The 25,978-nt window shown below is 38.1% G+C and overlaps 13 protein-coding genes and 1 non-coding gene across 14 annotated transcripts; 8 read left to right on the top strand and 6 right to left on the bottom strand.

Moving 5' to 3' along the window:
* Positions 1-13: 13 nt before the first annotated feature.
* SOCG_02337 (steroid reductase) lies at positions 14-1,889 on the bottom strand. The gene has a single exon (XM_013160830.1). The coding sequence runs from the start codon at positions 1,692-1,694 to the stop codon at positions 813-815; it is 882 nt and encodes a 293-aa protein (XP_013016284.1). The 5' UTR covers positions 1,695-1,889; the 3' UTR covers positions 14-812.
* A 23-nt stretch (positions 1,890-1,912) lies between these two features.
* SOCG_02338 (homocysteine methyltransferase) lies at positions 1,913-4,813 on the top strand. The gene has a single exon (XM_013160831.1). It carries the CDS (start codon positions 2,185-2,187, stop codon positions 4,480-4,482), a length of 2,298 nt encoding a protein of 765 aa, XP_013016285.1. The 5' UTR covers positions 1,913-2,184; the 3' UTR covers positions 4,483-4,813.
* A 1,410-nt stretch (positions 4,814-6,223) lies between these two features.
* On the top strand, positions 6,224-6,628 carry SOCG_02339 (uncharacterized protein; the record flags this gene model as incomplete). The annotated part of the gene is made up of 1 exon (XM_013160832.1): positions 6,224-6,628. The coding sequence occupies one exon, from the start codon at positions 6,224-6,226 to the stop codon at positions 6,626-6,628; it is 405 nt and encodes a 134-aa protein (XP_013016286.1).
* A 1,179-nt stretch (positions 6,629-7,807) lies between these two features.
* SOCG_02340 (thiamine transporter Thi9) lies at positions 7,808-10,080 on the top strand. The gene has a single exon (XM_013160833.1). It carries the CDS (start codon positions 8,067-8,069, stop codon positions 9,828-9,830), a length of 1,764 nt encoding a protein of 587 aa, XP_013016287.1. The 5' UTR covers positions 7,808-8,066; the 3' UTR covers positions 9,831-10,080.
* A 110-nt stretch (positions 10,081-10,190) lies between these two features.
* Positions 10,191-10,271, bottom strand: SOCG_16196. Its single transcript has one exon. It is a non-coding gene; the product is annotated as a tRNA-Met (tRNA).
* A 669-nt stretch (positions 10,272-10,940) lies between these two features.
* Positions 10,941-12,606, top strand: SOCG_02341 (uncharacterized protein). The gene is made up of 2 exons (XM_013160834.1): positions 10,941-11,223; positions 11,282-12,606. Exons 1-2 carry the CDS (start codon positions 11,181-11,183, stop codon positions 12,226-12,228), a joined length of 990 nt encoding a protein of 329 aa, XP_013016288.1. The 5' UTR covers positions 10,941-11,180; the 3' UTR covers positions 12,229-12,606.
* SOCG_02342 (F1-ATPase chaperone Atp12) lies at positions 12,298-13,644 on the bottom strand. The gene is made up of 2 exons (XM_013160835.1): positions 12,589-13,644; positions 12,298-12,536 (listed from the first exon to the last, which is right to left on the bottom strand). Exons 1-2 carry the CDS (start codon positions 13,334-13,336, stop codon positions 12,454-12,456), a joined length of 831 nt encoding a protein of 276 aa, XP_013016289.1. The 5' UTR covers positions 13,337-13,644; the 3' UTR covers positions 12,298-12,453.
* Positions 13,586-15,093, bottom strand: SOCG_02343 (splicing factor). The gene has a single exon (XM_013160836.1). The coding sequence runs from the start codon at positions 14,823-14,825 to the stop codon at positions 14,019-14,021; it is 807 nt and encodes a 268-aa protein (XP_013016290.1). The 5' UTR covers positions 14,826-15,093; the 3' UTR covers positions 13,586-14,018.
* SOCG_02344 (phosphoprotein 3 family protein) lies at positions 15,036-17,180 on the bottom strand. Its single transcript, XM_013160837.1, has one exon. It carries the CDS (start codon positions 16,714-16,716, stop codon positions 15,703-15,705), a length of 1,014 nt encoding a protein of 337 aa, XP_013016291.1. The 5' UTR covers positions 16,717-17,180; the 3' UTR covers positions 15,036-15,702.
* SOCG_02345 (translation protein) lies at positions 17,115-18,789 on the bottom strand. Its single transcript, XM_013160838.1, has one exon. The coding sequence runs from the start codon at positions 18,447-18,449 to the stop codon at positions 17,448-17,450; it is 1,002 nt and encodes a 333-aa protein (XP_013016292.1). The 5' UTR covers positions 18,450-18,789; the 3' UTR covers positions 17,115-17,447.
* Positions 18,790-18,899: 110 nt separating this feature from the next.
* Positions 18,900-19,305, top strand: SOCG_02346 (uncharacterized protein; the record flags this gene model as incomplete). The annotated part of the gene is made up of 1 exon (XM_013160839.1): positions 18,900-19,305. Exon 1 carries the CDS (start codon positions 19,051-19,053, stop codon positions 19,303-19,305), a length of 255 nt encoding a protein of 84 aa, XP_013016293.1. The 5' UTR covers positions 18,900-19,050.
* A 517-nt stretch (positions 19,306-19,822) lies between these two features.
* Positions 19,823-22,467, top strand: SOCG_02347 (acetate transporter). The gene has a single exon (XM_013160840.1). It carries the CDS (start codon positions 20,627-20,629, stop codon positions 21,734-21,736), a length of 1,110 nt encoding a protein of 369 aa, XP_013016294.1. The 5' UTR covers positions 19,823-20,626; the 3' UTR covers positions 21,737-22,467.
* A 534-nt stretch (positions 22,468-23,001) lies between these two features.
* Positions 23,002-23,370, top strand: SOCG_02348 (meiosis II protein Mes1; the record flags this gene model as incomplete). The annotated part of the gene is made up of 2 exons (XM_013160841.1): positions 23,002-23,199; positions 23,245-23,370. 2 exons carry the CDS (start codon positions 23,002-23,004, stop codon positions 23,368-23,370), a joined length of 324 nt encoding a protein of 107 aa, XP_013016295.1.
* Positions 23,371-24,447: 1,077 nt separating this feature from the next.
* SOCG_02349 (PXA domain-containing protein Pxa1) lies at positions 24,448-25,950 on the top strand (the record flags this gene model as incomplete). The annotated part of the gene is made up of 2 exons (XM_013160842.1): positions 24,448-24,529; positions 24,767-25,950. The coding sequence occupies 2 exons, from the start codon at positions 24,448-24,450 to the stop codon at positions 25,948-25,950; spliced, it is 1,266 nt and encodes a 421-aa protein (XP_013016296.1).
* Positions 25,951-25,978: the final 28 nt, after the last annotated feature.

Raw genomic sequence — 25,978 nt, forward strand, 5'->3', positions numbered from 1 at the left:
GTTCTTGTGGTGCGTAAATCTGATACGTTAAAATTTATTCGAAAATACGCTATGTTCTCGTATCTCTAATTATCAAAGCTATGTTGCTTCTCGGTAAATGGGTTCTAACTTATACTTCTACTTATTCAATAAGTAGAGATTATGGATATACATATGCATATTTGGTTACAATTATCTAAAAGATTCATAATAAATAGCTTAAATTAAACAAACTCATACTGGAGTTGCAACCAGTTGTGTATCGTCAAGACATCATATCATACATAGCACTTGAAGAAGAATCAAAGAAGCTTCAAAAACGTATGGGTATGTCTTTATATTTTTTTCGAGCAGAGCTTGTAAAAAAATAAATATAAAAGTAAAAGGGAAAAGGAAAAGGAAAAGGAATACCAAAAAGCAGCCATAGTTGTTTGAAACTGTTGCAAAATATATGAGATATCTGGTTTGTCTCGCGTAGATTATCGCAGGTCTTGTACTGAAGAGCAATCTTTGCTTCCTTTAGCAATCCAAAACCAGAATTTAAAAAAAAAAAAAAAAAAGCAAAAGCAAAGACAAGCAACAGCTATTCCCCTCCAGAATGCAAAGATTTTATGCTTACACAATAATCCAATCAGTCTAGGAGAGAAAGGGAGTAGTCTAGAACAGATTTGCAAGAAACTTGAAAAAATAAAAATAAAAATAAAAAAAAAAAAAACAAAAAGAAGAAGAAGAAGAAGAAGAAAATTGTAATTCTGTCCAAATCGTTACAGACCATGAGAAAATAAAATTACAAAACGAAGAAAAATATCGAGACTCATCAAGCAGTAAGAGCTTTAAAACAGAAAAGGGATCACTGCAAGGCGGTCTTGAGGGTACCGCGAGAAATGGGAACGGTACCAAGAGTGGATTTTATAGGCACGTGGAAGCATTAGAAGAACCTCAGCCAAAAAAAACCACCAAATGGGTTCGGCTTGCATACCGGCAGCCAAATAACAGCCAAACCACTCAAGCCATTCACAGAAATAATTGGGGCAAGAAACATAGGTAAATAGACCACCGTAAGGAATCTTATAGTGCGATTGAAAAGACGAAACGACCTCCTCATCACTAGAATTGGATGGTAGAATAGTCGAAGGTGTTGAATTGGTTCGCTCGTCCTTAGAAACTGACGGTCGTCGAAGGTCGTAAAGTATATTGTCATGATATATATTGCCAATCCAACCGAAAAGCCATAAACATCCACCTAAAATGAACCAAGGCAAAGAGATTGGATGACGCTGTACTGTGGCTTGAAGCAAATATAAACCGATGGACATTCCATTCAAAAAGTTAAATAAGATCGCAGAAACAAATACAGTCCAATGCATGGGAGAAACATGAGGAGCAAAGATAAGTGGACTCACAATAGCACGATTGGCATAATGAATCAAAAACATAAGACTCAATACTTTACGAAATGGGTCTAAATCATGAAAGGATAGATCCCCTACAAACCCAGGAGCCAGAGAATGGTTTCTCTGCTGTAACGCATATAGAAAAGTAACGGGAGCTACTAATTCCATAAGTATCCAGCCAAGACGACCAGGTACATAGCCTTTAGAGAACCAAACCGTTGGTTGAGCTAGTTTTCCATGAGGAGCATTTACAAATAGCACAAATGGAAACACACCAACAACATAAGTTTTAAATAAATTCAAATAATCGCTATACAACATTTGACAACTACTGATGACTTAGAATGTCTTGCTATCTTAATTGACTTAAATAATCATGCATGCTTTGAAAATTGAAGATCTTGTAAACAGTGAATATACCTTGAAACAGATCAAACTCACACCATCTCAAGATGAATTCGTGATATATTTGATCTAATCCAATCCCTTCTTCTTTCGATAGTGGAAGTGACTGGCTTTTATAGTGTAGTGATTGTGGGGGCTGGGGTCATCGGACATATATAAGGTCAGATCAACCCATCCTCACTTGTCCTGCACGACACGCATCAAAGGTAAAGCAAATTCTCTTCGTTCCCTCAGGAAGAAGTTTCTTTTCCTTTTCTGTTCATTTCATTTTTAATAATATATTTTTTTTGTCCTGAAAAAAATATACCCTAATTGTTATATCCGGATTAGTGATCTGCTATAGACTCATTAATCATTTCATACATCTACTAGTACTTAAATCTTTTTTCACATAAAAACATTCAGTATGGTTCAATCTGCTGTCTTGGGTTTCCCCCGTATCGGTAAGAACCGTGAATTAAAAAAGGCTACTGAAGCCTACTGGAGTGGTAAGATCTCTGCCGAGGAGTTGCAAACTTCCGCTAAGAACTTGCGTTTGGATCATTGGAAGCTTCAAAAGGATCAAGGTGTTGACATTGTTCCTTCTAATGACTTCTCTTTCTACGATCAAATTATGGACCATTCCTTCACTTTCAACGCTATCCCTGAGCGTTACCTTAAGTATGATTTAAGTCCATTGGATACCTATTTCGCCATGGGTCGTGGTATGCAACGCCCCGCCATTGATGGCAAGCCTGCTGTCGATGTTCCCTCTCAGGAAATGGTCAAGTGGTTCGATTCAAACTACCACTTTTTGAGACCCGAAGTTTCTGACAAGACCGAGTTCAAGTTGAACTCTACTAAGGCTGTCGATGAGTTCCTTGAGGCTAAGCAAGCTAACATTCAAACCCGTCCTGTTTTGGTCGGTCCAGTCACTTTCTTGTACCTTGCTAAGGCTACCAAGGAATCCTCTGTCAAGCCCATTGAGCTTTTGCCCAAACTTACTGCTGTCTACGTTGAGCTCTTGAAGAAGCTTGTTGAAGCTGGTGCTGAATCCGTTCAAATTGACGAGCCCATCCTTGCTCTCGATTTGTCTAAGGAGGTTCTTGACAGCTACAAGTCAACCTACGAGACTCTTGCTCAAGGTGGTGCTAAGCTCATTTTGACTACCTACTTTGGTCCCTTGAAGGATAACATCGAAGTCTTGAAGGGTCTTCCTGTTGCCGGTATTCACGTCGATGTTTGCCGTGCTCCTGAAAACTTGGATGCTGCTCTTTCCATTCTCGATGACAAGCAAATCCTTTCTGTTGGTATTGTTTCTGGTCGTAACATTTGGAAAACTGATTTCCAAAAGGCTGTTGCCGTTATCGAAAAGGCCATTGCCGCCATTGGCAGTGAACGTGTTATCGTCGCTTCTTCTTCTAGCATTCTCCACATCCCTCACTCTCTCACTGGAGAAGACCAATTGAAGCCTGAAATCAAGCGCTGGTTCGCTTTTGCCGTCGAGAAGTGTGCTGAATTAGCCATCTTGACCAAGGCTGTTAATGAGGGTCCCGCTTCCGTTCGTGAAGAACTTGAAGCTAATGCTGCCGATGCTAAGGCTCGTGCCGAATCTCCCATCACTAACGTTAAGGCTGTTCGTGACCGTCAAGCTGCTGTTACTCCCGAAATGCACACCCGTGCTACTCCCTTCGAAAAGCGTTACGCTCTTCAACAAGAATCTCTCAAGCTCCCTCAATTCCCCACAACCACTATTGGTTCTTTCCCTCAAACTAAGGAGATTCGTGTTACCAGAAACAAGTATGTTAAGGGCTCGATTTCTGCTGAAGAATATGATGCTTTCATCCGCAAGGAGATTACCGACGTTGTCAAGTTCCAAGAGAACATTGGTCTTGATGTCTTGGTCCATGGTGAACCCGAACGTAACGATATGGTTCAATACTTTGGTGAAAAGATGGAAGGCTTCGTTTTCACTGTTAACGGATGGGTCCAATCTTACGGATCTCGCTGTGTCCGTCCTCCTATCATCGTTGGTGACGTTTCCCGTCCTGGCCCCATGACTGTCAAGGAGTCTGCTTTTGCTCAATCCATCACTTCCAAGCCTATGAAGGGTATGCTTACCGCCCCCATCACCATTTTGAGATGGTCCTTCCCTCGTGACGATGTGGAAGAATCTGTTCAAGCTCAACAAATTGCTCTCGGTTTGAGAGACGAAGTTTTGGACCTCGAAAAGGCTGGCGTTCGTGTCATTCAATGTGATGAACCCGCTTTGCGTGAGGGTCTTCCCCTTCGTCGTGCTGACTGGTCTCAGTATGTCGATTACGCTGTCAAGGCTTTCCGTTTGGCTACTGGTGGTGTTAAGGATGACACTCAAATTCACTCTCATTTCTGTTATTCTGACTTTAATGATATCTTTGATGCTATTCAAGGATTGGATGCTGATGTTGTTTCCATCGAGAATTCCAAGTCTGATATGAAATTGATGTCTGTTCTTAGCAACTACAAGTCTTGTATTGGACCTGGTCTTTTCGACATTCACTCTCCTCGTGTTCCTCCTGTTGAGGAATTCAAGGAGCGTATTGATGCTCTTGTTAAGTCTGTTCCTAAAGACCGTCTTTGGATTAACCCTGACTGTGGTTTGAAGACTCGAGGCTGGCCCGAGACCACCGCTGACTTGGAGAACATGATTGTCGCTACCCGTATGGCTCGTAACGAGAATGCTTAAGGGTTAGCCTAACGGTGTTGATATCCAAGTAGGCATGATCATGTATACTTAATAAGGAAAGAAAAAAGAAAATAAAAGGTTGGTTGTTAACCTTCAACATGGTTAACCGGTAATGAAACGATTTATGCTTATGGTAATGTTTCTAAAACCGCATAGCTGTTTTCTCATCAACTGAGGGTAACAAGTTGATAAATTTTTGCTATGCGTTGGCATCTTTTGTCTAATTCTTTTTAATAATAGATTAAGAAATTGCATTATTCCTTCTAAGGTTACTTATTGAGAGTCAAGGTAATGGAGTAGAGTAAATAAGTAGGCGAATTGTGTAGGTCAGCCTTAATGTTGTAAATGTTAGTAAATATGTCTTCATATTCGGAAAGTCGTAATTGAGTATCGATCTGTTAAATTTCTTAGTTCGTATGTACTTTGAAAAATAGTGTTTGGAGTATATATTTGAGAAGAACTTGGGTTATAAGGAAGACAGACAGTTGGTTTAAACATGCTTTCTTTTGTGTAGAAGTTCTAAGCCAAGCCAAGACCGTCTGGAGTAACGACAAACGAGAATGTCTTACCTTTTGAATGAACCATGGTTTTCTCACAAAATCCTTGATTTATAGGTATATATGTAAAAGTAGATATTATAACTCAATGAATATATATACTGAAGCGATACTTACAAACCTTTTGTCTGCTTTCAAATTTTGAGGTAGCAAAATAATATGATATACTGATATTTTCAAGGTGTTGCTTCGAAGTCCGAACTTTTATGAATTAGCAGTTGATGAATGTTAAGTAGAAAGAAGTTTCCATTACTCTAAGCAAGACGTCTGACATGCGTCTCCAACAAGGTATCTCTACCTGATTTCAGGTAGTTGTATTCAGGCAAACTAGCTCAATTGGCATTTTGTAGCCCTATTCTCCTTCTGATAGGAGGGATACAGAATTCATCAGTTAAGCCACAAAAATTGTATGGGACCATCATATTCGTATTGAGTCGAATTGAAAGAAAAAGATTTCAAGAAGTATATCTTCGGTTGCAGCGATTTACCATACGATGTCTCTAATGAGAGTTTATTACACTAACTTTTATGACGGATTCCAAGTACGTTTTCATCATAAAGTAGGAAATTTGTTGGCCCAGACATTTATCGTTCATCATTAACCTAACGATATTTATATGTATGTCTTCCTGTTGTTTGTCGTATTTAGTGTTCGTTTCTTTCAGTGTATTCAGGTAAAGCCTGACCTGACATGTCTGAGCCGGGAAGTTCGAAGGGTTCTCCCTTCGATAGTCGTTTCTCTCTTTCTTTTCTTGGTACTCTAGAACTTAAGCTTTTAGCTCGCATGTAAAAATAACATGTTGTCATCACAATAAACAAAGGAGTAGAAGCTAAATATAAATGATTGACCAAGTCTACTTTCCCATGGTAATTTTTGTTGCAGCAAGACAGATAATTACAAGACAAACAAGTAAAGTACAACAATTCACGATAAACAACGCTGTGTTGTTCTCTATAATGGCTTGATTGATCCGTTCGTACGAATCGTCTTCAGGTCTCCAATAATTGACTACAATTCTTGGCTTAAACATGTTGGATCAATGAACTTCCTTTACGACTTTTCTTATCAGAAAACTCAGCGTGGTAAGAAAGTCGCAAAGGAAGGAATACGGTTACTTATATCTGACGCATTCATACCCGCTCAAATTCACCACCAACATCAGCATATGAAATAGATATTTAAGATGAGTTATAAAGAAACGGTAGAGGAAACGGTTCCTTTATCATCTGAAATTTCCCTTAATCCCGAAGAGAATTATAATAGATGTCTTTGGAAACGTCTACGTGAAAGAAATGAAGGTTTGTCAATTACCTGGGGATGTTCATTGTATTTACATTCAATTGTTGTGGTTATATCTTCTATTATCTATTTTTTTCATAAAGACGAAGTTAATTATGTCAGTACTGAGAATATTCGTAATATTGGTTTTCGTGATGGTTTCGCATCTTTCACGATTTTTACCGTCTCAATCCTTGCTTTTGTTTGCTTTATTGTAATTTACGCCTATTTCAATCCCATTGTTGTCGAAATCGAAATGGATTCTATTCCTATGGAAGAATTACCAAGAAAGGATGATGGTAGAGAATAGCTAACCCACGAGCATGGTTAGTACCGAAGGTAGTATTTTGCACAGAGAGTAGGTAATTTGATTCCAAGGACTATCTGTTTGAGCCCCGTTCAAGACTCGAAAATAAATCCTAGTGACAGGTCCTGCAGAACGGTAAGGATATTGCATTACAGGAGAAATGTACATAAGTACTTCTCATGTCGATTCAGGATTAAAACTGATGGACGAATTTGATTAAGCCAGTTGTGTACTATAATCTTTTGCCAAATAGCTGTTTCCGAAAACGAGCTTCTTTTATGATCTCCAGGTTGCATTCCAGCAGAGAAAGAACTATTGTACTCAAAATGTCATCTCACATAAATTCCGATATTCCCTTTTTCTTCCTTGTGTACTCCTATCCTTTTCTGTCGCTCATAATCCAATTAAATATCCACCAAACACAGATACTACTAAGTAGGATTTACGAAATAAAGGATATTTTAGTCATAACCGGCGACGTTTTCCATTGAGAGAAGAAATTAAAGTTTATTTGTATTCTACGGGTTTATTTTCTATCTAATAGGCAAGCTGGGGTTTCTTGTCTCTATGCAAATTCCTTTCGACTAAAGTGTCATATTAGCATTCTATTTTTGTGCTCGAGTCTGAATTCGTTTTCCAATGAAAAGAATTCTTACTGATTTCAATAATCAAATCAACATAGTTATTTTGAATACTTCAAAAGTGATCGACCGTGAATGCATTTTGTGAACAGACTCCAGGGAAATTAGATTCTTTTTGATCATCAACAAAATAAAATATTTGTAGTTAGGACTTGCCATTTGGATAAATTTCAAGTCCTAAATATAAGGATAGCTTCCAAAAATAACAAAGATCTTGATTTAATTTTTATGCTACTAGTCTACTCACAATCATGATGATTTTTTGAAAAGGGAAAGCCCGATTTGTAGTAAACAAATGAATATGCTGATGCAGAGTCTTTCTATCAAATTTTTTACAAAAGAAAAACTATAAGAAAAGTACTTTTATTATGTTGTATAAACTCCTTTGCATGTTTAAACCCTTTTGCTACTGATTTCATGAAAAACACTATAATACCAAGCGGACGACTCTGTCATAATTGGAGTAGAAAACAAACAACGTTGTTACCTGTCAACTTCTTAGTATGATAACAGATGGCAATAAGGAAAACTGCTATATATCTGTCGCTTGCAGGTACCCGTAGATCACATATATATAAAAAAGTGTTTAAATGGCCTAGAAGTCGCGTATAAATAGTTCAATTATTTCCTTGGTGAATTTCCTTTTTTAGGAGATAATTTTCCACATAAAAAGAGCGTTTGGTTGTTGCTTTGGCGCTTGGTTTTGTAACGGTCGGTTCTGTGCATAGTTTGAACAACAAAAGGTTGCCGAATTTTTCTTATAAAACTGTATATTTGTTTTTTAAGAGCAATTCCAAGTGATGTCGAACGTTCCAAAGGCTGATCTACCTACAGAAGGGGATACTTTTGTGCCGCAAAGATCTAATACTTCGAATTCTAGCATTTTCTCAAACGAAAATGAAAAAGTCAAAGTAATTCATGAAACGAATGATGGAAAACATGAGCAGACAGATGGGTTTTCTTCAGACGCCGACAGCGACGAGGCGCTGATAAGAAGTATGGGCTATAAGCCAGTGCTTCACCGGACTTTTAAGTTTTTTGAAAGCTTTGCCGCTAGTTTTGCTGCCATGGATGTCGTTAGTGGAGTTCGTCTAACATTCAGTTATGGTGTCACGTTTGGTGGACCAGCTGCATACTGGGTGAGTATGCTAATCACCGGCGTGTGCTCTACAATTACCGCTGCTTCGTTAGCAGAGTTTTGCTCTGCTCTGCCTACATCTGGTTCAGTTTACCTTTGGGCCGCTGAAGCAGGAGGACCAAAGCTTGGGCGGTTTTTCAGCTTCCTCGTTGCTTGGTGGTCGACGACTGCATGGACAACATTTGTTGCTTCAACGGCTCAGTCTTGTGTGAACTTTATATTTGGCGAAGTTAGTACTTTCGGAAACAATTGGTCGACCGATGATTCGAACGTGAAATTTCGTGCAGTGCAATGGATAGTTGCTGAGGTTGTTTTGGTATTCGTCATTCTTCTCAACCAGGTTCCGCCACGGTACTATAAGTGGATTTTCAAACTTTCTATGATTCTCATTTTTGTCGATTATATTCTGAATCTAGTCTGGCTTCCCATCGCTACCTCCAAAAAAAGCCATGGATTCCAGTCTGCCAAGTGGGTATTTACAGAAACAATATACGATCAAGCTGGATATAGCAAGGAAGTTTATGATTCAAATGGAAATGTCGACACCAATTTGTCTAAGCTAGTTCCTAAAGGCTGGCAATGGTGTCTAGCTTATTTTGCATCTGCCGGTGTTATTGTTGGCTATGATGCTTCAGGACACATTGCTGAAGAAACCAAGGATGCTTCAAATAAAGCTGCTAGAGGAATTTTCTTTTCCGCCCTTACATCTTCCGTCGTTGCTTTTAGTCTTACCATCCTCTTTTTGTTCTGCTGCCCTCCGTTGGATACCTTCAACAACATTATGTACAATACCGCTTCACCTCAACCATTTGTCAACTTTTACTCCTATGTATTGGGACGTGGTGGTCATGTCGTTATGAATGTGATTATTATCTTTGAATTGTTCTTAAATGCTGTAATTGGTGTCTTGGCTTGTAGTCGTTTGGTTTTCGGTGTCGCTCGGGATGGCGTCTTGCCTTTTTCAGGTTGGATAAGCCAGGTTAGTAAAGGAGGACAACCGAAAAATGCTATTACTGTGATTTTCATTGTTTCGGCTTTGCTTCTTTGTACCATCTTGCCCAGTTCCGTTGCATTCTCTTCCCTTGTTTCCGCTGCTGGTGCACCTAGCTTTGCTTGCTATGCTCTTTTAGCTTTTGGTCGCCTGTTCATTACCCGTGATAAATTTCCAAAAGGCAAGTGGTCTTTAGGAGTCTTTAGCAAACCTTTCATGGTGGTTTCACTTCTTTATAATACGTTTGTATTCATTATCAACATTTCCCCTTATTCTTATCCTGTCACTGGTTCTAACTTTAATTATGCCATTGTCATTACCGGAGCCGTCTCTATATTTGCAGTTATATGCACTCTAGTAATTCCACGTTCTCGATGGATTGCTAATCGCTATCGATATGATCCAAATTTTTCTTCAAACAAAATTAAAAATTAATTGCTTACGTTCAACAGTTGATGCAAAGTTTATACCAATGTTTAATTTGTCTTCTTTATATTTCCTGTGGTATCAAAGTGAAAGCATGAGCTCTGAAGTTTGTGAACTTTGTTTGATATCTAAACAGTGTCTTAAATTCTTCTTTTCCCTTTTTTTGGTGCTTATGATGAGTAATAAAATCCTTTTTTGGAATTGCTAATAGTTGTTTTTAATAAAAATTGGTTATCATTATGAGATATTGGAGACTTGGGTATATAATTTCATGAGTGTCAAGTAAGAAAGCAAAAACTCATTTAGCATCAGATAAATAATGTTTTGTTTTTTTACCTAAAACAACATGTTTGGAATTAGAAAAAAGAATGCTCCTGGTGAGGCTCGAACTCACGACCTTCCCCTTTCAGAATATGAGAGGGACGCTACCACCGACTGAGCTACAGAAGCTTTGTTGATGAACGTGAAAAAATGTTTAAATATATACTAATGTTTAAAATAAATCGTAAAGTGATGAAGTGAAAAGAAAACCGAAAGCAATGTGAGTTATTTCCATATAGTCTCTATTGTTGGAGAAAACATGTTGCAAGGATGAGCTCTTAAGCCCTTGCCCTCTAAATAGTCAATCTTTCGACCACTCGAAGTTCAGTTTATTCAGGATAGAAAAGCAAATGCATTGACTCTATTTGTTTCAATAATGGTAAAATCCAGTAAAATTGATAATTGTTGGTTCTTCCATATTTCGATTTCCTGTCTAATGGACTTCATAGAGCAATGCTAGCAAAATGTCACTGTAAGATCTAGCAAAAATCAATTGGCAACAGACCTGCGTATTTTTCTATTTTTTTATAAAAGTAAGAGAACAATTAATATTCTGAGGCTTGTTTTGATCTTGAGCTACGTGTTTTACGGTCGGGTACATAAAGGATCCTTCGATGCTTTCAGTTTAATTCATCTATATGCTCTTTTGAATATCTGGGGCATAGTACCATTAGTATTTTAATAGGTTCTTCCTTTACTACTTATCAACAATTTTAATAAATCAAACCTTTGGTTTTTCAAAAATTTTTCATTGTTTATTTACTAAGAACGCCCAAGGTGATCGCTATGTGCGAACATCTGCGAAGTACTAGTTTCTTGAGATTCTACTGTAAACAAACAGACTTAAACAAAAAACCAACATAATTTTGTTGAGTAATTAAATTCTCTGTTCCTTCTGCGTAGCTTGTATCAGCAACTGATTTGATTGCTAATCACAGATTTTGTTTTTTTCTTTATTTTTTTCTTCTTTTTTGGAGGCTTACCGTTTGACGGATTCCACTTAGGCCAAAATCGTAATTGTGTGTTATTTTAAATATAATGTCGTTTCCATTTGTTTCTGATTTTCCAAGAGACCCTTTAGGTAGGTTGAGATTTCGTTGTGGTATCAGAAAAGCTTGCTAATACAGTCTTTTTAATAGAATACGAATGTGTAGAGGAAGATATGCCCATGGGATCCTCTACACCTACTAAATTGCAATCAGGAAATGGTTCTTTACGAGGATTCAATGACTCTCATCAACAGCGTCTTCAAGAGGCACTCTTTGAGTTGAATCAAGAATCCATGCATTCCATTCATTTAAGCATAGACGAGTCTATATCCGAAAATAACAATATCCTGAATGATAAAGAATTCCAACGTCCTGCCTCTTCTTCTCTTTCACAAAAAGATGCTCCCGCGGGAAGTCCCTCCAAAACAAAAACCCCCATGAGCAGCTGCTTTGAGGAATGGCTTCCATCATCTAAATACAAATATTCGAGTCCAACAAAAAGTCCAACTAGATTCCTTGCTCCCACATCTCCCTCGAAGAGAGGTATTCCCTTAATGGCAATTAATGCGAATCAAATAACTCCTAAAAATCACAACCATCATGAAAAATCCAATTTTGAAAATCTTTCGTTACCAAGATCTATAGACCGAACATTTAATAGCTTTCGCACGCCGTCTCGTCCGGGATTACCAAAAGATTCACCTTCCCCTTCTAAAAGTTCCATCAAACAAGAATTACCCAAAAAGAATGATGGAGCTTGCTGGAGCAACCAACCATCCGTTAAAAATTCTATTCAAGGAGAACCCATATCCAGAGAGGATGCCGCATCGGAAACTGGGCTGTCTTTCAATGCTTCTCCGTTTAGAAGTTTCATGGAGACTACCCTGGAGGAAAGTTTAGCACACGATGATGCGACATGCCCTCATCTTGTCAGATTAGAGAAACTACGTGAGCTACTTTCGTTCGTTCAGTTAGAGTTGCAATGTTATGTTGACCCGTACAAGAAAGAACTTCGAGAAGCCAAAGAACATATGGCTTTAAAAGACCAGGAATTGGAAATTTTACGAACTAAACTAAAAAATGCCGGTCTATCTTGATTCCTATAGATACATTGTTACGCGGGCTCAACGATCTTTTCTAAATTTTGTACTTTTTCTTTATGTTGATTATATAATCTTTGCTCATCCTTTTTAATAATTTCTATTTAATTTCTATTAAGATTCTCAAAATAGCGTTTACGCAAGGGATTTTTCTACTAGCTTTTTTTTGTATGAAAGAGGCAACTGAAGAACAATCTGAAAGAAAAAATTCTGTATCATTATTTAGTTGGGGGTGTTTGCAAATCGAAAAATTAGTGCTGAACTTGAAACTTTTTGTCTCAAATCATGGTGATCCATTTCATGTACTATATTATGTTAATAAGCCAGTCAAGTAAAGGATAGTTAATTAGAACATACCATCTTCTAAAGTACCCCATTTATTCGTTTGGAAGCAAAGTTCCAAGTTTGTTAGTTCAACTACTTCCTCAGTTGATAACTCGCCTTGAAGTAGTAGCGCTGACAAAATAAAGCTTTTACTTGAGGCAACACATCGTTCGAAGGCGGCCAATTGCCAAGCATTTAATGAACTCAACCATTTCTGAATCTTATTATGCGTTTCAGCAGATTGTTTGCATGCGATGAGCCCACAATCGCCATCTAGATGATTCAATTGAACGTCAAACTTTTCTTCAAATGCCTTCTTTAACGGAAGCCACTTCTTTATCTGTTCTTTGAGAAGTTTTCCTTCATACTCTTCAGTAGGTGCGTAAACCAAAACGGTATCAGTATCAATAAACTTTGAAACTTGGTCAAAAACCTTTTCCCTTTCACTTTCTATCTCTGATACGTCCATCGCTCTCGAGAAAAGCGATGTAACAGGAAGCATATGAGGACGAATCGAACTTGTAGGCAAACGATCCCACTCAAGGGCGACTAAATGAGCCAAAGGCTGCATAGTAGTAGGAATTTCCAATACTTTGCCGTTAGGTGTTTTTAAAGATCGTCCATCCAATTTCACAACTGTTTTTCCATCCTCATTGGAGACGGATGTGTTTTTCCAAAAACGACGAAAGCCATCGGGTTTCACATTATATCTGATTGTAGTAGAGCAAAAGCTTTTAGAAAAAAATTGTTTCTTAACCAAAGCGATTCCGCGTAGACTCATTGATGAAAAGGAAAGAATTTTTTTTTGTAATCAAATATAAACTTCAAGTGCTGGAATTCACCAGGTCATTCCTTTTTTTCCCGTATATATAATTCTAAATTATTCTAAGTGGTATTCTCAGGTTCTCTGAAAAAGAATGATAAAACACTGTTCGGTCGCTGCCGCTACTCTTCTGAGTTATGCAGTTAAGATAGGTCAGCGTAAATGGTGAAAATTCGATTTTGAGCAATCTGAAGTAAGATTATAAAAACAAACTACATATACATATATTGAAATTAATAATTTTGTAAATAATTTTTATCTGTGTAGACTTCTTTTGGTTACCAGCTATATGGCATGAATTTATGTCTTCAAAACTAGGAAAATAATAAAATACTAACAACCAAACATCGTAATATTAAAGAAAAAGTAAATATCGACATATTATAAAGTTTTATTTTTGTATCCACTTAAACGACTAATTACAGGCGAATATGACAAGAGACCAAGAAGGAGTTAATAACGTTAAGAAGTAATAGGCGTACACATGATTACGATTAGCAATGTAACGTTCTTGAACAGGAAGAGAAACGCGGAATCACAATGAATAAGAAAGAAAGTAGAAGTGCAGCCGCAAAAATTCAATTAAAAGTACAGGGCGAAAGAAAGACAATAAATAAATATAAAAAACGTAAAAAATGAATTAGACCACAACTTTCTTTTTCTCGACTTTTCGTCTTTCAGCTCGTTTAGGGGCCTGAAACTTTGGAAGCTGAGATGTCGGCAATGTTGGGGAAACACGCCCGACTGTTTTTGGAACTTCTTTCGGTTCATCGGGAGAAATCCTACGAACCAACTCTCCATCTTGAGAAGTAAACAATGACTGAGCTTCCTTTTCAATTTCTTTTTCTTCTTGCTCTTGCCGCAGACGCTCGTCGTTGTCCATTGTGCCATAAGAATCATCGCGCAACAATGTGATGGCATCATCAACATTTACCCTTGAGCGTTTTGTGCTTCTCTCTCGTAAATCATCAAGAGCATCACTCATTTGCATTTGCCTCTTGGTATCCATTGTCCGTTGTTCTAATTTTTCCATTTCATCCTCTTCAGGTAAAGCGCCACTTTCATTTAATTCACTCTCCTCATAGGCTTGTAATTTTTCCTCTCTCCAAGGCTCAAAATTTCTAGACGCACCTCTTTCTGCGGCATAATCGGCATGTTTAGGATCAGTGACAAAAGTAATTTCTGCTGCACATCGGGTACACCGAATGTAAAACCTTAGAATATCAATCGAAAAGTATTTTTCTCCAGTCTTTTCTTTTCGAGCATTGAACTTCTTTCCTTTGTAAATGTATTCACCACACGTATGGCATTTCATTGAGAAAGGCAACATCAGACGCACGGTCGTTCTTCCTCCATTAGGCCCATGGTTTTTCTTCTTTTTTGGAGGGGGGATTGAGGGATCATAGTCCGGTGGAATGTATTTATTCAAGACCTTTCTTTCCGACATTTTGTTTACGTTTAATTATGATCAATTTGACGTTTCTAGAATTCACCAACCGCGTCCTTCAATGAGCTTCAGTTTGTTTGAAAACAGAAAAATGTAAATTTAAAAACAGATATTTCCCTAACGCGTTTAAGGAAATAATGGTAAAGGACAGGTTTTCGACGACACGACCTGTTCCTTAAGATCATTGATTTAGAAAATACCGAATTATAAACCAGCTCACTAAATGATAAACAAATCTTTCACGAAATCAAAACATCTTTACATCTTTACAGATAGATTGGGCTGTGATTTCGTATGTAATTAACCAAAAGTATATAGTTGCAATCTAAATAAATGTAACAAAATGATTAAACATTTTCAAGGCTTTTAAAAAAGATTTCTATTAACGTTGTAAGAAGCTCCAAATAAAAATAACAAAGAATGAAATATTACGGAAACACACATCGGCTTTCGAAGGAGTAGAACTTACACTCATATGTATCGTTATAATAATTTGCAACTCTCCAAAAAAGACCATATCATCCAGAGAATAGCTCACTGACGTACATAAGCACATAAGGAAGAAAGACGAGGCTTCGGCGGCAGGAATAGGTGGAAGATGAAACGAAGAAGTGCTGAATTCAATGACCACATGAAAGAGAGAATAGGAGAAAGGAGAGGCAAAGAAAGAAAGAGCCGAATAATAAATTCAAAAGGTCATTGAATCAATATAAAAAGAGGAAGAAAATGCAAGAGAAGTCAACGTTTGGTTGGAAATTCAAATTCAATAATAGAAGTGAGCACAAAACATAAGGCTTACATGACAAAGTCTCACGAAAACACCGCTTTTCCAGAATACATAAAAAGCTAAATAACGAGGAAAACAAAGGATGAGGATTTAAAGCAAGGAATCTAAATGAGTGAATACCTGCAAGACAGCAGCGACAACTTCAATAGATAACATCTGATCCTCAGATAAAGGTTCCAATTCTTGCCCAACAGCTTCACCCAAGTTTGCACCGATATTTGAGGGATGAATGAGGAATGGCCATTGGGAGAATTCGGACAATAGTTCATCAACTTGTGCAAGGGCTCTATCACGTCTTTCGAAGTCTAAGACTAATAGAGCATTTTCCAAAACATTAGCTGCATAGGCAGAGCAAACAAGGCATATTGTACGCAAGTAGCGAAATTGCACATTGGCAGAAAAAGCAGTTGTGTTTTCAAGCTCGACGATACGGTCTGTCAGCATGGACAAAACACGTCGCTTTAAACCCTCCTTAATAGAAGTGTCTGCGATAGGATGAGTGGGCATATCGAAAAGTAAGAAATTTTTCTTTTCAGTTCTGAGAATACCTTTGTCAACCAAACCTTTGGCAAGACGTTCACGAACTTGACGCAGTTGGTAACCAATTTTCATGACATTCCAAGTTTCACCGCTCATGAGGTCAATCCAAGACGTAACGGACATTGGCTCACTCGAGTGGATCATCTTGATAGCTTCATCGAGCAATACCTCGCCTGTCAATCTATCATCCACAAGTTCCACCATGCGATCAGCCAACGGGAAACGCTTTCGATTTGTATCTTTTTGCATGCGTAATCTTCCACGAAAAGCAAGCTCAATTAAAATACATCCCCGAAGAGAATAAGAAATACTATCATTCCAGAAAGACAAGTATCCCTGCTTGTCCTTGAGACCCAAAAGGAGCACTTCCTCCATAAGAGTTACCTTGGGTTGTTTCTCACTTTCAGTACCTTGTTCAAGGTCTTTCGGGTCAAAAGCAATTTTGTGATCGTCGTCACGACTCTGCGCCGCTTTGCTTTTAATCAATGCGACATTTTTGGCTTCTTGATCATTTTCGATGGAGTTGCCTGAAACGACCCTTCTCCGAGATAATCCGCTTGTCATAATCTAATTGAAAGTGCTTGTATGATTCTGTATATGTGTATCAACGGTGTTTCCGACCGATTAAAGAGTTATGCGCACAACTTGGAGAGTTTAAATCCGGAAACGACTTGTATCCGGGCTCTGCTTGTAGATACGGTCCGTATCGTTTCTAATAAGCAAAAAGAGCACACTGAATGCTATAGCTAAACCAGTGCTGCTACAAGCGGTGTTCTAGTATTTATTAAGCCCGCAACAATCGTAAAAACAAATCACCTACAAACAATGCAATTTTGTATAAATGAATCCCTTTAAAAATTACCACAAATCGACAACAGCTCTTTGTAAGCTGTGAGATGTAAACTTTGCAGCGAATATGTTAAAGTCATACTACTCCGTCAGGACTCCAGAAAATGAATTTAGCGAACTAGAAAGAGCTTATAGAAAGTTAGATTTCACATACGCTACAGATCACTATTTCCAATAGAAATATGTATGAAAAGCAAGAAGGAAATGAAAGAGATACTTGGTAAAGAAAAAGAAGAGATAAATTACGAATAGAACACGGTTGACAGTGACGAGGGCGAAACAGTCTTACCAAGAAAGAAATTCAACAACAATGTGGGTATCTATAGAAAGAAAACTAAAAGGCTCCACTCCACGAGCGAACCTAGATTTTATTAAAAAATTTTGAAAAGAACGAAAAGATACAATAGATGGGAAAAGATTCACTGTACATGCAAGAGAAAGGGGAATTACAACATGAGCTCGGTATGCAAGAATTTCTGTAACTTTTGCAAATGTTGGGCAGAGGTAGAAGGAAGGGCATGGGCAGGCCAAGAGGAGATTTGTTGGTGAATGGCAAGAAACACTTCTCGAGTTTCGGAATCGAAGGGAAGAACGTTGGCTTCCATTTCAGTGATAAGCCGAAGCAGATTAAAAGGATCTTGAGAAGCTTGCCAAAGGGATAACAATGCTTGGTTGTAAACCTGGGTAGTGCAAGCTTGTACATAAGCATAGACACTGGTATGTTTGACATGGGAAAAGAAAGAATGGGCGAGGAGGGGATCTAAAAAATTGAGACGGGCAATGAGCATAGAATCGCGAAGAGCTCGAGAAAGAGGAAAGTACGAAGAAGTATCGGAAGAAGCGGAGGCGTCAGTTTTGGAGAGCCGAGGGAGAAAGTGGTTCTGAAAGGTTTGATGGAGCTGGAAGCTTGATTGGCAGGTGAGGAGTTGATGACGGTAGGCGATAAGATCGGTCGTCTCTTGTTCGGACTGGGAAAGGGATTCACGAAGATCGGAAAAGAATTGTTCAGGATGTTCTGGAGGAGGATGAACTCCGAGTTCAATGGGAGCACCGGCGGAAAGAATTTGTTGACTTGGATCTTCTGGAAGCAAAGAAGGGGGATGACGATTAAGAGCTTCTTGGAAAAACCGTTTGGCGGGTTTTGGGAGAGGCATACGAACTAGGTGTTCAGGTTCAACGGGACTCATCAGTCTGGATTTGATGGTGGTATAGTACGTGGGAACAGAAGCTTTTGGGTGTTCATCTTCAATGAAAAAGTCGAAAAGTTCGTCCAACGGTTCGTTTGGAAAGGCGCTTTGGGGAAGAAAAGTAGAAGAAGGAGAGTTTGTGGATTGAGAGAGACGGGAGCTGGTGGAAAAAGAAGAAGCGGAAGGACGATAGGTAGGAGAAACGAATCTCACTTTAGAAAGTATATGATGACAAGAGGCAAAACGAGAGATTAAGCACATGTTGAGAGCATCCTTGAGTGATAAAAAAAGAACAGAGACCAGATAGAATTGAAGTTGAAATTGAAATTGAATTGAATAAAACAATAAAACCAAAAAAAAAAAAACAAAAAAAAGGACAAGACAAGGGTAAAAATCAAACCAAAGAGGAAAAACCTCAAAAGAACCAAAAAAGTGAGTTACAAAAACTAAAGTACCAAAAATAAATCCAGTAAAGGGTTTTTTTTGGTACAAAAAGACGAAAAAAAAAAGAAGCAGAAAAAGCAAAAACAAGGAAGAAACAATTCGAATTGTCAATACCTATTTCACTGTAAGCTACCAAGAAGAAAAATGTCCATGTAGGAAAGTGGGCAATAGAAAGAAACACTTACGGAGGTGGAAGGAGTGCGCAATTCAATTTATGTACATTCTAACAAATTCGGTATAATTGATAATGCAGTCTGAAACGATACAAGGAAACGTAAGGAGCTATAAGGAGAAAGAATGGAAATGAAAACGCGACAAACATTCATGAACGAGAAAAAACGCGTACAAAAACAAGAGCCAAAAAAAAGAAAAAGAAAAAGAAAAACATAAAGAAAAAACAAATACAAATACAACAAAAATGATACAAAAAGCTGAACCAAATCTTCAACAAGTCAATACGTCGCAACAAGTCACAAAACTCTGTTACCTCTGTAAGTTTCATAAGCCTTGCGCCTCGGATTCACCTTATTCCGCCTACCATATTTTGGATAACCTTAGTCGCCAGAAGCACTTTGATTGGATATCGTTTATAACTCCGCAGAGGCAAAGTCTGACCTCTCGTGTCCAAGGGATGACCGCATATGTTCGTTTGTTCAGCGGTGTTTCTTCATGATACCTACAATTGTGGAGATGTTGCTTTTGCCTGTTACCTAAGAAGCAGAAGAATTACATTTCCCAAGAGACGAAAGCGAACGAGTAAACAAACGAAATTCAAAAAAACGTGAAAAAAAAGCAAACAAAACAAAAAGCCTTTTTTTAAAATTTGAATCAAAATATAGTTATAGTTTTTATTTGTTTTCTCTTTTTTTTTGCTACGCCTTGTTTGTTTGTCTTTCGTTTACTTGTTTGTTTACCTTTTTCTATGATATCATGGCCAAATCATTGGATCTACCAATGACTCAACTCAAGTTTAGGTTGTCTATGAACTCATTGAGAACTTTATTCAAAATGCAAATCATTTTCCACCAATTACTATCATTCAAGAACGAATTGAGTGGACTCTATAAGGTTGTCACTTTAGCTTGGCTACGTAACTATCTAGAACGCTCGCATCATTAAGCTTTCTCTTAAGGGTGGGGTTACAATAGCTTAAATCTAGATCTTGTTGGTGCGTGTATTTTGTTTGCCCCCTTTTTCATACTTTTATATAGGGCTTGGATCCCCATTAGAATCTGGGTTTTCACATCTTTGAAACGGTTTTGTTTTTGTGCTTTTTTCTTTTCCTTTTTCCTTCTATATATATATATATATTCTTCTCTATTGTCTCTCTACCTTGATTGTCAATAGTTCTTTTCCTTTACCTATTACTTCCTGTTTCTAGTTACTACACTTCTACTTATTACTAGTATTGTTGCTACTGCTACTACCACTAGTACTACTACTACTACTACTACGAAAAAAAAAAAGAACTACTACTTCACTGTTAATAGTCGTCTAGCCCTAGTACATTCACTAGTACTACTACTACGACGTCTGTCTATATTGTTTTCTAGAGGATTGAATTTTCTGCGATTTGTTAGTTGTCTGTAAAAGAAAAAAGAAGAAATAGTTTCTTTAGTTTACTTGCATTGGACTTGTGTTTTTTCATATTTTTTTAACTCTCGGTTTTTAAATCTCGGTTCTACACTTTTTTATCCTTTTATTTTTTAAATTTTTAAGTTTTCTTTTTGTGCATTCTTCTCGATTGTACATTCTTCCAGGTTTTGCTCTCTTTGTATCTTCTATCTGGAAAACAAAAACAAAAGAAACTTGGTTACCAGAAAAACCAAAGGTTTTCCTAGTTTCCCCCGTGTTGCTCAACTCGTTTCCCACACTACGATTTTTGTGTGTTGTGTTGTGCTGTGTTTCTATAAAATTTTCGCATCTTTGCTTCATCTTGTGTGATTCCAGGTCGAAATCGAAATCCTTACCGTTTTCTAATCAGCATCATCATCATGTCTCCCACTAGTCCTTCTAACCCTACTTCTGTAGGTAGTCCTCTTCAACATGGCTATAATCCTTCTTCATACCAGGACGGCGCTACTCCTTCGTTCACCACCGGCACCACAGGAGCCGATGCAGCCGATGCAACTCAAGCTAACCACGCCGAAGGTGCTCAACCCACTCATCCAACATTTCTCGACACGAATTCTCAAGGACTTCACAACGCTATGCCAAGCGGTGCTGTTACTCCCAATACTGTGGATGTGCCCTATCACATCCCAAAACACTCAGAGTCTCGGAAGCTTAAACATTTTTATGCCAGCCGTGCCGAACCAATCTACGACCAGACTGAAAAACTAGCTAATCAAGTTGCCGAGCTTCAACGTCAGCAAAACAAACTCTTTGGTCCTTCCGGTGCTGATTTTGAACCCGGTATCCATCGACTTCGTTTCTTCAAAAATGCTAACCCTGGTCCCTTTGGTCTCTTCTCTTTCGCCTTCACCACCTTTCTTCTATCGCTCATCAACCTTGCTGCTGGCCACGTCACCAACTCCCGTATCATCGTAGCTCCTGCAATGTTCTACGGTGGTCTTGCTCAAATTCTTGTATCCATGTGGGAAATGGCTTCTGGTAACACTTTCGGTGGTGCCGTATTCGGTAGTTATGGTTGTTTCTGGCTTTCGTATGGTGCGATATTTATTCCATGGTTCCATATTGCAAATTCATATACGGACCTTGACGAGTTTAATTACGCTGTCGGTCTCTTTCTAATATGTTGGTTTTTGTTTACTATGCTCATCACCCTATGTACCATACGTTCTACCCTCGCTTTCTTTTGTTTGTTTGCTACACTTGACGTAACCTTTCTCCTTTTGGCTGCTGGCTATTTCAAAACAAGTGGCGGCGCTCCCGATACTCCTTTAATTCGCGTCGGTGGTGGTTTTGGTCTTGCGTGTGCTGCCTTTGCCTTTTACAATGCTCTGGCAGGTATTGCTACGGTTGAAAACTCCTTCTTCAGCGTGCCTCGTGCAGTCTTCCCATGGAGTTTGGAGGGTCTTAGTCCCAGCGAGGCCAACCGTAGACGTATGTTTGCCGATGACGAGAGCGAAAAGATGGCTTAAGTTGAATTTCACTCTCCTCTTCTTTTCCTATAACTTTTGTTCCTTTATTTTCAAGCCAAAGGCGTCACCCAAACTTTCCGATACCTGTCTCCTCCTAGGTACCGTGCATCTACGAATGAATTACGTCTTGATAATATTCTTTGGTTGCGTTTGGTTCTCTCACAATATGTTTTGGTGATCACAAACCCTTGTTTGAATTTCAATGATCATAGTTGTTGTTGATAAAAGACACACTCTACCCTTTAATTAGCGGATCCTCCTTGTGTCCTTCTCCATTCCTTCTCCATCCCTTTGACATTCTTTTTCTTATTCTGTATATTCTTAATCAATCGGTCCGGTTTTCATAATCCATGTATTTTCTTGATGGAGTGGTAAGCAACTGAAGTTCGATGTCTATAATTATGAATGGAATCAATGATAGCGACAAACAAACCCTTTTTGTTTACAACATTTCTTTTGTTCGTTCTATCGTGAAGTGTCTATTGTATATCTTCTTGACTTTCTAACTATATGTGCTTCATGAGCTCTTCTCCTTCCAAAAATTCTAAGAAAATGGGTATGCACCCTTGTACCTTACGAGCTCCGACTATGCCTAAAAGCACGTTCACGTCTCTAAAAAGCATTTAGTTTTCTATACACTATAATTCTTGTTCCAGCCTAGTTTCATTCTCCTTTACACTCTACTCTACTGTGCATAAATATTAATAAAAGTGTGTGTATATCGAACCCTATCTCCCTTCTTTTTCATCTTTTAGATGACTGATGTAACAGTAACTCAAGTACTTGTAGCATATTGTATGCCTGTGTGTAAATTCATAGAGAAGAAAGCATCAAAACAAAATATTTAAATTTAACCTGATTTTGATCTTGTTTTATATATTTCTTATGCAGTTCATTGGAATTTTTTAAGCTTGTTACTTTGTTGCACAGTAACTTACTTATTTAAATTTCCTTGGATATCTATTCTCACTTCTCTTTGTTTCTCTTTTTGGGCATTTTTGGTTTCTTGCAGTTCTGCTGCGTCGGATTCTTTTGGATTTGTTTGTTTTTGTTTTCTTGGTTTAGTATTTGTTGATTTTTAGTTTGTTTACTCAAAGATCCTTTTGAAACTCTCTCTTCCCCTATAAACAAAAGGACCAGCCAACGCCTCTGGTACACCAACTCTTTCCAACTCTGTTTTAAAGAACGTATTGTTTCTTGAAGAGAAGACAGGCGACGTTGTCTTAACTAAGTTTGTATTACCTCCATCTGAATCTAAAGCCGACATGCTGAATTCAGACAACAAAGAAAATGAGGTTCCCTTTTTCGCCAAAAAGGAATTAGATTCCTCCTCTCCTGCTGCCTATCGAGTACAGCGTCCTTTAATGCGCCGTCCTCTACAGGAATTGAGCATTGAGATGGTCCCTCCTCCTTCATCCACTTCCGGCAAAGGAACCAACGAGCCCTTAAAGAAGATGAAAAAGGTAAGCTTTAACGCATCCGGACAGTTGCTAACTTGTATTTTCTAGCCCTTGACTCCCTCGCATGGTTTTCATCCTTACAAGATCTCTACGAAGGTGTCACCACACTCATCTAGTACTCATAAACAACCTCTTAAACCAAAGAGTTCAAACAGGTTGATGTCTATGCGTTGAGATGAACTTGTTCTCTTTTACTTTACCCTCCCCTGCTCACTGAATTCTCGCTGGAACTACATACATGCTTCTTGATTACCCCTTTGTCATTCCCACTCTATATCCCACCCTCAATACAGTATCGCTTTAGTAAGTATTATATACCATGAAGCAATGGAATATCATTTGCTTCGGTTGGATGGAATTTGAATTTCCTTGATTGTATCACAAAGTGATTTGTGATGCCCTTTTTTTTTAAACAATTGCTATGAAATAATTTCTCTTGATCTGTCTTTCTATTATACTCTTAACTCAACTGAATGTGTGAACTCTTTCTCGCTTTTCCTCATGGGTACTTTGATTTCATTCTATATTGAATTCAACAAGATATCATATGCCAATATACGAGGATTTTTCGATATTTAAATGGTCTGAAACTTTATAAGTTATTTCGTGGTATAGAATTTGTGCTGTTAAACTACAATGCGGCCCTCATTCTTTTACTCATGCGATGAATCCCCAGGAATAAACACATTCGTACGATAATTCTTATTCTTCTTTACTTATTTGAATACAATAATATTAGCTAATAATCAAACGAAGTAACTATTTGCTTTGTATTGAAATTCTTATTCAACTCACAGGTCAGTGCAGGACAACAGCTTTTCCATCTTGTGTACCATAAAACACAATGGAGTACAGAGGTCATTTCCTATTTTTTGTCTTTTCGTTTTTCGCAAAGCTTTGCTACTTGGACACCTAATGATCTCTCTCTAACCTACGTATTCTAAGAAATCATCTGCTAGAAAAAAATTGTTCTACATAAACAGCTTTTAATTTCTATTTTCCATGAGACAGTGTTTCTGTCATTTATTCTTTCGAGAAGAAAGATTTCCTCACTACTATTCAAGTGTGTTGTAATAATTCTTGACATTTCAACCGAACATACGTGCACCACCATATGCAACTCAACCGTCTAAAAGTATCCTACAAACAACCAGGATTTATGTTTTTCTCATAAAACTATTGCAAACATTTATGCTATAATCAAATTTGGGGTTTCGGTTTTAATCAGATTATCAAAAAACGTAGAATGCAATGTCGAAGCTATCGGTTCTTCTCGACCCGATATTTTCCAAAATTTTGGAAAAATACGTATATTCTTGGTATTCTTTAATCAGTAAGGACACGCTTTTCCCTTCACAATGTGAACAGGTTGGCAACGCAGTAATTTATGAACTTGATAAGCGCTTGTCCCGTCAAGATCTGGCGAACATTTTGTTTCATGAGATTCCCTTCTTGTTAACGGAACATGTCAAAAATGTGGAAGAAGCACAGCAGCGAACTGTGATTCCTCAAGGACAAGTTTTGAACGTTGACAGAATTTATCATAATTTGCATCCTCATATAGCTTTAGATCGAGAAGAAAACGAACTTATTTATTGTCGTCTAATAATGGAAGATATTTGCCGTCATCTGTTGCCTGCCGTCAATGCTAAAAGTGAAATTGAGTATGTTATATTGAGGGAAGCCTTGGCTACTCAAGTTTACAAAGCTATTCAAAACTTCTCTGATCATGAAAAAATATATGGAGGCATCCTTTTACTTTCAAATGCTTTGCTACGCCCCTCTACAACTTCTTGGAGGCTCTCTCTTCAGCGTTTTTCTTGCTGGGTTGTACGAGCAATAAAGATCATCTCCACCACCAGAACCCTTCCTTATTATTCTACTTCTTGGTTTCGATTTTATTTCCAGCTTTTCTCGAAACAAGTCAGTCAAATTCCCTTTGACGAAACAAAGCGGCTGGTTTTTACAACTCTTTTCTACCCGTGGATTGTACTGCTATCCACCTTCTTTTTTGGTATATTAACTTGTTTTTTCATCGCAACAGAATTATATGACAAGGGGGCTTCTGAACGCTGGTCTGCTTTCGTACTAAACGAAATATCTGAAGCCGAAAAGAAGGGTGCTTCTGCGCAACATATGTCGCCAACCATGGGTAAAGATTTTCGAAGACAAAGTCAACCATCTATTGCCAACGTCTCACGAAAGGAACGCAGACAGTCGGTTGCGTCAAAAAGTCTACATGAATTGTCTACGAAATATATTCGTTCTGAAGGTGCCGGCCATCAGCAACCAATGCTTTCTCCTGAGAGAAGAAAACCAATGTCTTTCATGGATACTATTTCTCCTGACAACAATGCTTCTATAGCTCTATCAACAGTAACGTCTACTCCAGTTTTCTCGACATCTCCAAGCCAATCTTCCACTAGAACGCGCCATAATTTACTATCTCTTGTTCCTACACAGTTGCAGAGTATGTCAAAGGAGTCTTTATCACCGAAAGCTACGCGTAATCGAACATTTTCGACTCCAGCCGATACACACAAACGAGACTCATCTTCAAGTATGGATATGATTGTTACAAAACAAGCTGCACTTGAAGCTTATGCTAAGCTCCCTATATTGCCTTCATTGGTTGCACCTGTTAAACTTGCAAGTTTGGTGGATAGTGATTACCGCAATAAGCATGTTTTTTATTCCCTCTTAAATACGTTAACTGTTGTGATGTTTCCTGAAACTAGAAACGAAGAATTATGATGATCATGGCAATGAAAAATCTATCTAT

Source organism: Schizosaccharomyces octosporus (assembly GCF_000150505.1).
Source record: "Schizosaccharomyces octosporus yFS286 unplaced genomic scaffold supercont6.1, whole genome shotgun sequence".
In the NCBI taxonomy this organism is placed as follows: domain Eukaryota; kingdom Fungi; phylum Ascomycota; class Schizosaccharomycetes; order Schizosaccharomycetales; family Schizosaccharomycetaceae; genus Schizosaccharomyces; species Schizosaccharomyces octosporus.